This window comes from Cydia fagiglandana, chromosome 3 (assembly GCF_963556715.1).
Source record: "Cydia fagiglandana chromosome 3, ilCydFagi1.1, whole genome shotgun sequence".
Lineage (NCBI taxonomy): Eukaryota > Metazoa > Arthropoda > Insecta > Lepidoptera > Tortricidae > Cydia > Cydia fagiglandana.
Genome location: NC_085934.1, coordinates 1,627,405 through 1,641,130, shown reverse-complemented (window position 1 = coordinate 1,641,130; position 13,726 = coordinate 1,627,405). Strand labels below are relative to the sequence as shown.

Here is a 13,726-nt window from a genome sequence, read left to right as displayed (position 1 = left end):
CATAACCTCAAAATCAATCTGTCAATGTCATTGTCACTGACACTTGCGTTTCGATAGTGCATCACTGAATATTTTTGGTACAAATCATGGATTTTTAAAAATAGAGTAGTAAAATAAACGGACATAATATAGTCTGGCAAACACAACTTGTCAGTCAGTAAGAACCAGGAAAATTATACTCATCCCTTTCTTTTGTACTTTAGTAATGTCATACTGTCTTTGTCTTACGCTAGCCATACTATTAGTTTTCTTCGTTCTCACATGGTTCTCACTGAGTATTATATTCTTTGGTTCTCACTTAATGACAAATTGTGTTTCCCAGACTATGTTTAATCCTTTTTCTGTGGTTGTCACATACTGATTTTCAAAAACTTCTTTTTATCGATCGCTACAAAGTCTAACTTGGTCTAATTCTAAGAACTTTAAAAATAAAACACCAAATTAAAATAATTATTTATTAACAGTCTATTTCGCAGCGTCCCTAAACTCGCTGATCCATTTCTTGATATTATCCTTGTGGCTGTTGCGCGTGATCTTCACCGTATCAGGGTCCAGAGGGTTGGCGGGCATGAGGTCCAAATGGTGAGCTCCGTTGAAGATGATCACCGCTTGCACTGAGTCACTGACGCTGTTGAGGATGCCACCTAGAAAAAAAAAAATATTTAGGTTCTCTTCATAGTGGATGCGGATTTTCACGCGGCTGTGGAGAGTGGAGAGTGCCAATCAAAAGCGGACTGCTGAGGTCCCCTACAGTTTAAGCATGCTCCATATAATGTCCTGCAGACTTAAGATTATGTATGTTCCATAATTTCCATATAATGTCCTGCAAATGTAAGATTATATAGGTATGTATTGGCGAAATTCTATGGGCTAAAACATATTTGCCGTCGGAATATCTCTGCATGGAATTGCTAAATTTCCATGGAAAATTTTGTAAATTTGCCACATAGCTGTATGGGGAACAAAATATTCCATTTCCAGCATATGAAATTTATTTTTTGTGAAACTTTCCTGAAATCTCTTAGGTATTTACCTCCAGCCCAAGGATCCATCAGCCCATTACTGAACACGATATTGGACGCGGCCTGAATCCTGTCGCCGCCGTACTCGATCTTCGCGAGCTGCTCCTTAGGGTACACCTTGAACTTGTCGTAGCACTCTTTGGAGTAGGCCGTGAAGTTCCATGGAACAGGCTCGAACATGTCGTGCTCGCCGGTGGTGCACATTGGCATCACCATTTCTGTGCAGGCCTGGGAAGAGGTTATAATTTTTGAAATAAAGAAAAAATAGAGAAAATTTCTAACATGATTTTCGAATTCTGCTAGCGTCCGCAGTCTGCTAGTGTCATTTTCTGGACAAATATTCTCTTGAGCAATGAGGCGTGTGTTCAGCAGTGGGACGTACCTACTTATAGGACGGCGATGATGATCAATGCTAGAGTCAGACCAAGATAACTCTGCAGCGGTTTTAATAGCCAGTGGCGTAGCTAGAGGATATGGCGCCAGGGGCAGGTACCAAATTTGCGCCCCCCCCCCCCCACACAAACGAAATGAACTACAAAAGGGTTACTTTTTTTAAATTAAAATTTACTTTTAATTTAGACAATACAGTGTATATGTGTTTTTTTAATACATCGGCACGCACATTTAATAATACGGCGGCGTGGCTCACTCCGCGATGTCGTCGCTTTGCTACAGGCAGTTAAAAGTCCATCCGTTCGACCCCAATTTTGGGGTTTGCCATAAGCCGCGCGTGGCGCTGTCGCCACCTAGCGGCCATATCTGCGCTGATCGTGACAGACGCGTTTTGTTAGAGAGTGAGTCTTCTGTACCTAGTACTATTATTTATTCTGTGACATCGGTGGGTAACATGTTTACGACCCACCTGATGGTAAGTGGTCACCGCATCATATGGACGTCTACACTCCAAAAGAGTTACAAGCGCGTTGCCGACCATTTTAAAACTTATGCACTTTTTTGGAGATCTCCATACTGTAGCCTCTCGAGAAAAAGGAACTTAATCAATTTATTGTGGAATGAGCTCCCTTTTTTCGACAAATTTCCTCCCGACCACTGTGGAAGGAATTCCTCTTAAACCGCACAGTACGCGACCATTTAGGTTCTAGGGTGTGAGGATAAACACTCTGCCTATCCTAATACGGCGAGCGGTGCAGTGATGGCAAGCTGTCACCGTTGGCAACTAGGCAGCATGTCAAACAATTCTTCAGACAACAGCTCATTGTACTTACCTACGAGCGGTAGAGAACATCCTGTATACAGGGTGGCTAAAAAATAACTGCATTCCCGTTGCCAGGGAGGTTCTGGGATTATAATGAGCAACTTTTACTATGGGACCAACCCCTCAGTCGCGAAAAAAAAATTTGGCTGGTTCATACATTTTGGTTGGTCCATTTTCTATGGGAGGGTAAACTTTTTTTTTGAGATTTCGGGGTTGGTCCCGTAGTAAAAGTTGCTCAGTATAATCCCAAAACCTCCCTGGCAACGGGAATGTAGTTATTTTTAACCAGCCTATATAGGAATCCCCGTACCTACTGTCGTCCGATAGACAACATGTCACAGATATGCAGCAGCAGGTATTGGAGTAGGTTCCGTCTACTACGGCTCATATATATGCGCCTGCCGGACAAAGGGCTAGCGATCCATTTGCATAGGTAGTCTCTTGGACTGTCCATAAGATGGTAACTTCCCGACAGGAGACCCCTGAGGGAAAAGACGCGCTAACACGGAACACAGCTCTGAACTCTCTGAAGCACTCGGCCCGCTCGCCTTATAAAATGAAAGCATAGCAACTCCTACCGAATATCCCTCTGCTTGATAGAAGTTTCTGGCATAGAGTATTCGCACTGCGGGATGGTGGGCGGTAGGGCGCTACCGTCGTCTTTTAAGGTCGAGTTCTAGGCAAAAAAGAGTACCTAAAAGATCGGCTTTCTCTTTGCTTTTCTGAGCTGTGGGCCAGATTACCAGGATGAGAGGTAGTCTTTTGCCCATTTTGGCGCCCCCCCCTTGGACGGCGAGCGGGGCACTTGCCCCCTCCAACCCCCCCCTAGTTACGCCTCTGTTAATAGCACAGATGTGCAAGTGTTATTTTGAACGTAAAATTCTACGAAATTATGAAGTTTCTGCTATAAAAATCGTTGCAGAGTAATCCTGGCCTGACTCTAGTCTCTGAATTTTTCTTCCAAAAGTTCATGATGTACCTGATAGTCCCAACCGGAAGCGTCCAAATTACCGTAGTCACTTCCTTTTTTGTAGTCAACACATTTACTCTTGCCGTCGTAGTTGGTGAACACTTGCAGCATCTTGCCGATTCCCTGAGAAGAGTGATGAAGAATTGTCAATTATATTTATACAGTACATATGGTGCTACTTATAGCCCTAGTACGGTAACTAGCACAATACGTGCCTATGTCGAAAATTTAAAGAATAGGTACTGTAAAACGTCCGAAAAGGTAATTCGCAACTCGTGTTGATTTAAAACACTCCCTTCGGTCGTGTTTCAATTTATCGCCACCCGTTGTGAATTTCCTACTTTTCGCACTCATATCGCAATGTAGGTACCTACTACAGTGGATATATTGTGCGCTTGGGATTGGGATTGTTCTTTTATTTATTATAATTCAGACCAATACGTATCAAATATATAGTGACATCCACAATAGCTAAATATATCGTAATACATTGGAAATAAGGACTACTTTAGCCATCACTATCTCTTTGATGCTGAATGTACCAGGCATGACCTAGCATGAGTGGCATGTCTCTTTGTAGGCATCTCTAACAAGGCCGGTCCTGTAGACCTGTAGAGGAGTTTCTACATCAAACTGGAGAGAGAGTGAAGTGGAAGAGATAGATGATGGGGCATTTCAAAGCAAATGTTCTTTACCTCTAGCAAGGCCTGTCCTTTCAACGTCTGATTCAGGTACTGGCAGACAACCCTGACTGGCTCAGCCGGCAGTGGAAGTAGGAAATCCGATGCGAACGGGTAGTTGACCATAGCCAACGTTTCATACATCGAGCGAAGGAAGTCGATGAGTTGTTGGACCTCAGTCGCGTTGCGGACTGGGTCGCAGAGCTTCCAGTTCTTCTGGAGCCATTCGGAGCTATTGGCGGTGGTGGAGAAATTTCTGAAAATTTAAGTGGGAAATGTATTTTAGGGGCTAACTAACAAGAGCTTATAGACTGTCGAATCGAGTAAATGTGATTTTAATAGGCCCTAAATCCTTAATAGGTATTTTAGTCCAAAATGTTCGTCTGCATTACGCACTTCCAGTAGGTAATGAATGAAATGCATTATGCAACCATTGAAATCTTCTCGCTACCTATCATCAAACCCCGTCGCCTCAATTTTATGAGAACCAGATGCGCTTGACGCTTACTGGAATTATCCTGACGCATACTGGGATTGTCCTGCTTGTCTTAAACTGGCACTATTGGTACAGATTAAGTTTATACTACACAGAACTACAGAGTCTACGATAACTGCGAATGACGAAAATAAAAAGTTCATAGTCTGTCTCGAATACGCAAGAACAGTAAAGAGGCAAATAACGAAATTTTAGTTTTCGGTGTCCGCGATAGCACCTTAGAATATTCACTGTTATTTTGTATTGACTTAGCTTTTGTGTTAATTAACTAGTGTATTTGTTAGAAGCAGAACTTATGTGTGCGGTCTCACTTTGAATGTAAGCGTCAATAACATACAGTTCAAATAAAATCTTAATGTACAAACACAGATGATACAACGGTATCATGTATAGCGTTTTGTCACTATGAGCATAACACACGATATCGTTAGGGTTCCTGTTGTTTAAAATGAGATACTCGTCGATGGAATGTTTCTCTCCACAAAATGACCCAAGAGGCCTTAATTTTTTTAACACAAGTCGGACGAGCAAATGTATTACGATCTATCTCAGAATCACAACCACAGAATAAATAATAGTACTAGGTACAGAAGACTCACTCTCTAACAAAACGCGTCTGTTACGATCAGCACAGATATGGCCGCTAGGTGGCGACAGCGCCACGCGCGGCTTATGGCAAACCCCAAAATTGGGGCCGAATGGATGCACTTTTAGCTACCTGTAGCAAAGCGACGAAATCGCGGAGTGAGCCACGCCTGTCACAACCTATGGTAAGTGGTATGCTAAGAGAGGTGTATAGGTCATGTTCTCACGTCGTGTCAATCTGTCTTACCTTAACGCAGCCCAAGAAGTCTTAATATTCTGAACACAAGTATCTCCAGCAATATTAAAGGATGACGTCACAATGCGATGGAAGGCCTCGCAAGGCACCATGCCAGGGAACATGTGGATAGGTGCGGAGGCAGCGATGGCGCCGGTGACCATGTGCGGGTACTTCATACGGAAGTAGGCTGCGAGCATGCCGCCGTATGATCCTGGAAAAGATATATACAGTAGAGTCCGGTTATAACGACGCGCAAGGGACCGCTGATATTACGTCGTACTAACCGGACGTCGCACTAAACGGACTGCCAATTTAAATAAATTTTTTTAACAAAATTATTACATCATTTTGTATTTATTAATACATATGCGATAATCAAAGAAAAAAAAAACATTTCAATTAAAGTATTTATTTATGTACGTTAGTATTACACAAAAGCGGTGTGGAAGCGGTGGTGGCCGAGTGGATATGACTTCCGACTTTCGATCCGGAGGTCGCGGGTTCAAATCCTGGCTCGTACCAATGAGTTTTTCGGAACGTATGTACGAAATATCATTTGATATTTACCACTAGCTTTTCGGTGAAGGAAAACATCGTGAGGAAACCTGCATACATCTGCGAAGAAATTCAAAGGTGTATGTGAAGTCCCCAATCCGCATTGGGCTAGCGTGGGGACTATAGCCCAAGCCCTGTCGCGCATGAGAGGAGGCCTGTGCCCAGCAGTGGGACGTATATAGGCTGATTATTATTATTTTAGTATTACAACCCTTTGTTTCGATGGAGAGACTTTTGTGTGTTTAGAAGAAGGTACTCTTGTAGGCAACGCGTAAGAATCATCACCCGCAAATTACTCGAATCCCGTAAAATAAAAAGTCGTCATTCTTGGGAATCTAATCAAGATGACAATCGTACATCGACAATCAAAAAAGTCAAAAAATATTTCAATTTTCACTCAAGCTTATCGCTGACTGTGTACTTTTTTTTAACAAGCAACTTATACTCAATTGAGACAATTCTCACAATCTCAAACTCAATTAGGATGCGTGTTGTGACACAGTTCCTATGGCCACTGGCCACCTCCTGAGTCCATCATCAGATTAGCTCGTAGGTACTGAAATATTGCATTGTCACCCAACTTACATGGGAATTGGTTTTAATTTATTTGCAAGATTACGAAAAGTCGCATGACTATTTCATCTTGCTGCGTATAGGCAAAGGGGGGAGAGGAGTTGAGTGCGCGGGACGGAGTAAGTTTCTTACCAACAATTTATTTGTAAAAACTACGTCGCTCGTCGTTGTAACCGGACTTGACGGACGGATTTTGTGTCAATTTCCGTCGTTAAAAGCGGCCGGTCGTTATAAGCGGAGTCGTTCTAAACGGTTGTACTTTCATTGTAGCTTGTACTAAAACCAAACAAGTGCCTATACTTACGTCACAATAAGCGGTTGGTTGTTATATGCGAAGTCGTACTAACCGGACTCTACTGTATATGTACCTATAGTGATGTGAAAAAAAAAGTTATTGTCCTTAACTATAGCGTTTTTCCTGTTGCTTGGGGTTCGCTTTGGTAACCTCATTGCAATCTTCCTAGCGTTGTCCGTTGCCCCGGCATTATTACACGGCTCGCTCGGGAAGCCGGATCCTAGGTTCACCTATGTCCATGTCTATATTCCCGGGGATATCTAGACTTTATTAGACTTTCACACTGTCACTACAAACTACGTACAGTAAGTGTAAAAATATGGGTGTACAAATCATCTCTAAAATATGTCCCATAGCTCTTAATATGTCAGCGAATTAAGAGCTATGGGGCATATTTTTGAGTAAATTGTTTACACCCATATTTTTATTCTTGACTGTTAATTTGGTCCGGCTCAATTACTGGGTCTCAAGCACCTAAGTACTCGCGACTAATATGTTATTTCAACGCATCCAGTTACGGGTGGGTTATCAGTCAAACCCGGAGATTGCTGACCTCTGATCCCTATTGTGAGGGTTCACTAGCCTGCCCTGAACTAAAATGTTATTAAATCGCACAAACTAAAATACGAGTTCAATCGGTCAATTCATATCATTATCAGTAATCATCCTGTTTACATGGCTATGCAAGTTGTAGAAAACATATCAAAGTTTCAAAAAATTTCCCCAAATCTGTGAAACTTCATAAAATGTACGGGATGTTTCCCAGATATGTATATGACAGGTTTTTTAGAAAATTTCCGCAATCCTGAAAATTTACATTTTACATATACAGGGGGGGCAAAAATTAAGTGAAGCGAAAAATCTTTACCCTCCCATGGAAAATGGACCAACCAAAATGTATGAAACAGCCAAATTTTTTTTTCACGGTTTCGGGGTTGATACTTACTTAGTAAAAATTGCGCAGTATAATTCCAAAACCTCCCTGACAACGGGAATGCACTTATTTTTTTGGCTACTCTGTACATTTTGTAGGTATTAATATGACAAATCGGTCGGACAATTGAGGCAATTGGAATTGAAAATTTAATAACAAGTTTAATTGGCCATGATTTAGTGTAATACAAGATGTTTTAATTTACTTAGTTGCTAAGTCGCTATTATAATTCTTAGCAAATTATAGTCAACGAAATAATTATGTCCCACGAGTAGGTAGCAGTAGGTATATTGCAATAGCAGCTTTATTATCAACAGTGTTCATTTATTGAGTCATTATCGCAAGTAAATACCACATACCAGGGAAAAACTGCAATATTAATGGTGCAAATATGTAAATCATTATATTATTATTTATTTCATATTTTATTGACAGTAAAAATAGGAATACAAATTGCGTTTTAGGCATTATCTACGAGTACTAGTAAGTGTCAATTATAGGGCAAAACAGTTTTTTTTAAGTGGTTATGGTACATATGTACAATATATGTGGGTATCCATCAGAGAAGTGTCCTTATGATTAATGTGTACCTATTCATTTGCGTTCCATGCTTCTCTGATGGAATGACATATACCTATGTATGTATTTAGAAAGGTATTTTTAATTTTTTTAATGCACAAAGCCGTGATGAGTGAGGTATGCCTTTGTCCAGCAGCGGAACACAATACTTAAGTGATATTGTTTATTCCTGACAAAGGAATTACAAATGAGGGCAAAGGTACACACAATTTAAGATCAATGAAAATAGGTCACTGTATGGACATTAGATTTTATTTGGTGGCCCATGAGGGGAATAATGTATGATTAACCAACATCTGTTTACGGAAAAAGTAATATGTACATAATTATAATGCGGGTTAAAAGTACATAATACATATAATGCGGTACATAATGAGAGTATGTTGGATAGTTGGTTGGAGGAGAACAATATGATAAACTAACGATTTTTAGGGTTCCGTACCCAAAGGGTAAAACGGGACCCTATTACTAAGACTTCGCTGTCCGTCCGTCCGTCCGTCCGTCCGTCTGTCACCAGGCTGTATCTCACGAACCGTGATAGCTAGACAGTTGAAATTTTCACAGATGATGTATTTCTGTTGCCGCTATAACAACAAATACTAAAAACAGAATAAAATAAAGATTTAAATGGGGCTCCCATACAACAAACGTGATTTTTGACCAAAGTTAAGCAACGTCGGGAGTGGTCAGTACTTGGATGGGTGACCGTTTTTTTTTTGCATTATGGTAAGGAACCCTTCGTGCGCGAGTCCGACTCGCACTTGCCCGGTTTTTCTTCGTAAAGAAGTCATAAGTTCTGTGTTTAGTTAAATAGTTATGTTACCTCCAAAAGCGATGACAGGATATTTGGGCACCAGCTGATAATCTTGAAGATAGTCTAGAAGGTCGGCATAGTCGGCCAGAGCTTGGGCAGACGTCAGGTAGCCGATGTGCTCGTTGTCCAGAGATTTGTTGCCGAATGGCATCGACGCTCCATAGTATCTGTGATAATAAAAAAATAAAATAAAATGCATTTATTTCAGACGAAACGGTCCATATTTTCTTAGTACATCTTAACAATTAAAACTTATAGCTAAGGTTAACTTAAAAATAAACTTAGATAACTATCTTAGGTACTAAAGAGCCGTCACGGCGCAACGCTAGCGCAGTGTCGCGTGGAAACCGTCCACATGAGTAACATGTTTTTCATTCATACATTGAGTCAAGCACCCACCCACTGCTATTATCTAGTCCAATTTGGTACATCCAAAGACGTAGTCAACAGTGTTGTCATTCTAATTGTAGTGCATTAAGTGCATCCTTGCAAAATATTAGGGTTTAAGAAGAAAGGGGACGGCCGCTTCTCCATACAAACGTACTCCATTTTCCTCTCTGAATATTGACAATATGGAAAATCATAATTTGATGTATATTAACCATAGCTATGCCCCAACGTTTGACTTTTTTCGATTTATGTGTCTGTAAGATCGTTTTCTTTTGTCAATAAAAAATATTCTATTCTATTCTATTCTATTTTTGATTACTTATTGTAAAAATTAGGAGCGAAAAACGGTTTTCATCTAGGTACAAATTTTTAAATGCCTCTAACTATACTTATAAATAATAATAATAAAAAAAACTCTAACATATTAGGGGCATAGCTGTGGTTGGCATACAACAAATTGTGTCAAAATATTTTCAAAAATGTTAATATCCAGAGAGGAAAATGAGGACTAAGTTATAATGTAAAGGCGATTTCGCGCGGGTACTCCACTTTCGTCTTAACCACCTAAGGCCCAAGGTCCTACCTATAGTACCTCTTCAGTTCGATGAAATTTAAATCCTATTCAATTGGAACAGACTCGCTTTTGCATTGTTTTTGTTTTTTGTTTTGTTTAAAAACTCCTAAGGGGTCATCCATTAATTACGTCACACGAATTTCTAGGTTTTTTGACCCCTCCCCCCTCCTTGTCACACTTGGTCGCATTTGGCAAACCCCTCCCCCCTAGTGTGACGTCACATTTTTTTCTACGAAATCGCCAAAAGTAAGTAATATTTTATCAAAATATTTTTGACGATATAAATATTAGTAATATTATAACCTAAAACTGCTTAGGAAAGAAAATTAAACGAATAAAAACGATTATCGTTTTAAAAACTTGTTATTTAAATGTACAGCGAATAAAATAATTTAAATAAATTTTCGGTTAGTGATGAAATTAAAGTGACATCACAAAGTTTGTGTCTCCCCCCTCCCCCATGTCACAATATGTCACATTTTCTTGACCCCCTCCCTCCCTAAACGTGTGATGTAATTAATGGATGACCCCTGAGGCCCAGCCCTATAGGTAACTGAAAACTCCAAATTTTGCCATTGAAATCTGAACCTATAGTGTAGCAAATAGAGTTGATTTAAGCAGAAGATCCCACTGACCTGTGTTCAGCAAAAACAATCTTGGCCTTGAACTCCTCCGCGATGTCCCACATGAATCCCGTGTGCTTCGCGAACAGCTCGATCTGACCCTGGACCAATTAAATAATCATTATCTCAGGTCATCACATCTAGAGTCAGACCGAGAAAAGTCTGCAGCGATTTTGATAGCCCACACAGTGCAAGTGTCATTTTAAACGTCAAATTTCTATGAAATTACGACGTATAAATAACACTTGCACTCCATGGGCTATCAAAAATTGCTGGAGACTTTTCCTGGTGTAACTTTACAAGATGCAGTATGTAATAAAAAAAACATTTATTTGCGACCAACATTATAAAACATCGCGGTCATAAAAAAAATCTCACAAAATGTATTTACAAAAGTTGACTTCTATCTATAGGTCAGATGAACTAGGGGCCCTAGCCAAAACCTAGTTCCCCCGCCACGACTGTCTGTTTGCGTGTTTGTATGTTCGCGACAAACTCAAAAACTACTGAACGGATTTTCATGCGGTTTTCAGCTATCGATAGAGTGATTCTTGAGGAAGGTTTAAGTGTATTTGTTAACCCGTGCGAAGCCGGGACGAGTCACTAATTAATATTAGGTGTATATTTGCAATAAAGTTTACAGGGCGGACGAATTTTACACATATAAACATAATATATATCCAGTTACCTCTCGAACGGCATTGGATTCCTTTCCTTATCAATACTTATCGAACGTAAATAGTCAGTAAGTGTCTATTGAAGAATATAATAATATGTCAGACCTACTAATAACCAATAACATTTACTTTGTAGTAATATGATTTATTAGCAAAAACAAAAGTATTAACAAAATAATTAAACTAAACATTAAAATTAAAACTAAAACTAAACTATGCTCAAATTTAAAGCGTTATATCATTTGTATACTGTAATATTTACTTACTATTTACAGCCAAAAATCTAAATGAAAACTTTAAAACGGCAACACTATAAAGAGAACTACTTGTAAAATACTTCTACTAAACAAATAATTTGCTTTTCATTTAAAACGATAAAATTGAGATAAAAGTAGGTCTAGGTACACTGGTATACAAACGGAGATGATTATTTTAATTATAATAAGTAATAATAACTAGGTAAAGTAGGTATATACCTACTCCGAAGAACCATTAGATTTAAAATCAAAAACTAATTCATTAGTTAATTTTTAGGGTTTTGTACCCAAAGGGTAAAAACGGGACCCTATTACTAAGACTCCACTGTCCCTCTGTCTGTCACTAGGCTGTAACTGTATCTTATGAACCATGATGTTGTGTGTCGTGACAGTTGAAATTTTCACAGGTGATATATTTCTGTTGCCGCTATAACTACAAATACTAAAAAGTACGGAACCCTCGATGGGCGACTCCGACTCGCACTTTTCCGGTTTTTAATTCTAAGTTATAAGTCGTCAGTGAAAATGCTAGGTAGGTAGCACTTTATTTTAACAGAAATATATCATCTGTAAACATTTCAATCACGATACAGTCTGGTTCATGAGATACAGCCTGGTGACAGACAGACCGACAGAGAGCGGAGTCTTAGTAATAGGGTCCCTTGGGTACGGAACCATAACAACAAGAAAAAGCTCACCTCATTCCCAGTGTAAAAGAAAATCGGCCCCCCCTCCTTATCCCAATGCTCTTCATTCACCAGATACTTAATCTGAAACTCCTCACTCCTCTGGAACCCGAAATGGTCTAACGGCACTTTGAACCAGTTCGTGGTATATTTGTATTCAGATTTGACTATATTTAGGGTCAGGAGGAAGGTTATTGTTATTCGCCACATGATGGCACGTCTTTAGTGTGCGGCGGTTGGAACTATTGTGATTGGGACGGTATCTGTGGTCGGGTTATGTTTTTGTACAGTGGGTCGCGCAAGTGTTTGGTGAGTGACATAATATTTCATAGAATAAATTTATGCCGCATTCTTGTAGTTTTTTTCATGCTCATGAACATCTATGGTATCGCCTTGGGTCGTCCCATTCGTTTTTCGTCAAGTTCTTAAATTAGTCCTATTCTGCTTTCGTCACTCATTCTACATTCGTTACAATAGTCGGTGGCTTTCAATGTGGAATGAGTGACGAAAGTAGAATAGGACTAATTTAAGAACTTGACGAAAAACGAATGGAACGACCCAAGACGATACCCTACCTATTTACTGCCGTAATCGTTTATAACATTGATATGTTCTTTTTCTATTTTTTTTTATCAAAGCCAAGCTTGTGCCTAATCATGAGCTTGAGAGCCTATTCTGATGACTCTAAATACAATAACAGTGCCTTGATAGTAATTGTTGGTATTTGTGCTTGTGTAAAAAGCTTCAATGTGTGGAGTCCCTAAAGATTTTCCATGCTCACATTGCGAGAATCAAGAGTTTCAAAACGTGGAAAGTCGGTCTGGCGTCTGGCTACAAGGAATGAAAATGAAGATTTGAAGTATTTAGTATCAGTTGATTCGCCAAAGCTGGACAGTCTTTATTCAGTAATAATTTCGCACCAGCTCTTATGAATTTAAATCCTCCTTCCTTCTTCCTTCCCTTCCTCCTCCTCCTCCTCCTCCTTCCTTTCCTCCTTCCTCCTTATCCTTTTTTTTTCTTAGTCCTTTTTATTTACTTTACCTTACCAATTCTGCGCACGACTGTCTGTCATCGGCTCATCGCTTATCGCGGCTCACTTGACCCCTTCGCAGCAGGATGTTCGCGATTGTACTCCATTGCTTTTGCGCATCTCGTTGCGTCTTCTTTCTTCCACTGCTATTTACATCTAGCCATCCCTTTCTGTCACAAGTGTCACAACTATTAATTTGGTGATTAGAAAACTACCCGATGTTTACGTGTTTCTTGGTGAACTGTGCCGTTGTAAAGTCAACCTTATGGTGTGTTAATACAGTTCAATCTTGTATCAAACGCAACGAGACGCGATTGAGCAGTACGGCAGTTCATATTATTTTTGTGTTATGCTTAAAATAAGAAATTCAACAGGGCGATTCGAATTTAGCAATTTATTATGATTTTGAAGTGGTTTTGATACGATCTTGACGATTGTCTTAGCGATACACACATCATTTTGCATGCAGTCATGCACCAATCGGCGTGAGTGGTCTTCAAGGTATTATCAAAATCCGATCAAAACCGTAACT

The 13,726-nt window shown here is 39.7% G+C and overlaps 1 protein-coding gene across 1 annotated transcript; it reads right to left on the bottom strand.

Moving 5' to 3' along the window:
- Positions 1 to 441: 441 nt before the first annotated feature.
- Positions 442 to 12,421, bottom strand: LOC134679810 (lysosomal Pro-X carboxypeptidase). Its single transcript, XM_063538710.1, has 8 exons — positions 12,177 to 12,421; positions 10,557 to 10,645; positions 8,967 to 9,124; positions 5,217 to 5,418; positions 3,904 to 4,144; positions 3,218 to 3,331; positions 1,034 to 1,250; positions 442 to 644 (listed from the first exon to the last, which is right to left on the bottom strand). The coding sequence occupies exons 1-8, from the start codon at positions 12,372 to 12,374 to the stop codon at positions 466 to 468; spliced, it is 1,398 nt and encodes a 465-aa protein (XP_063394780.1). The 5' UTR covers positions 12,375 to 12,421; the 3' UTR covers positions 442 to 465.
- Positions 12,422 to 13,726: the final 1,305 nt, after the last annotated feature.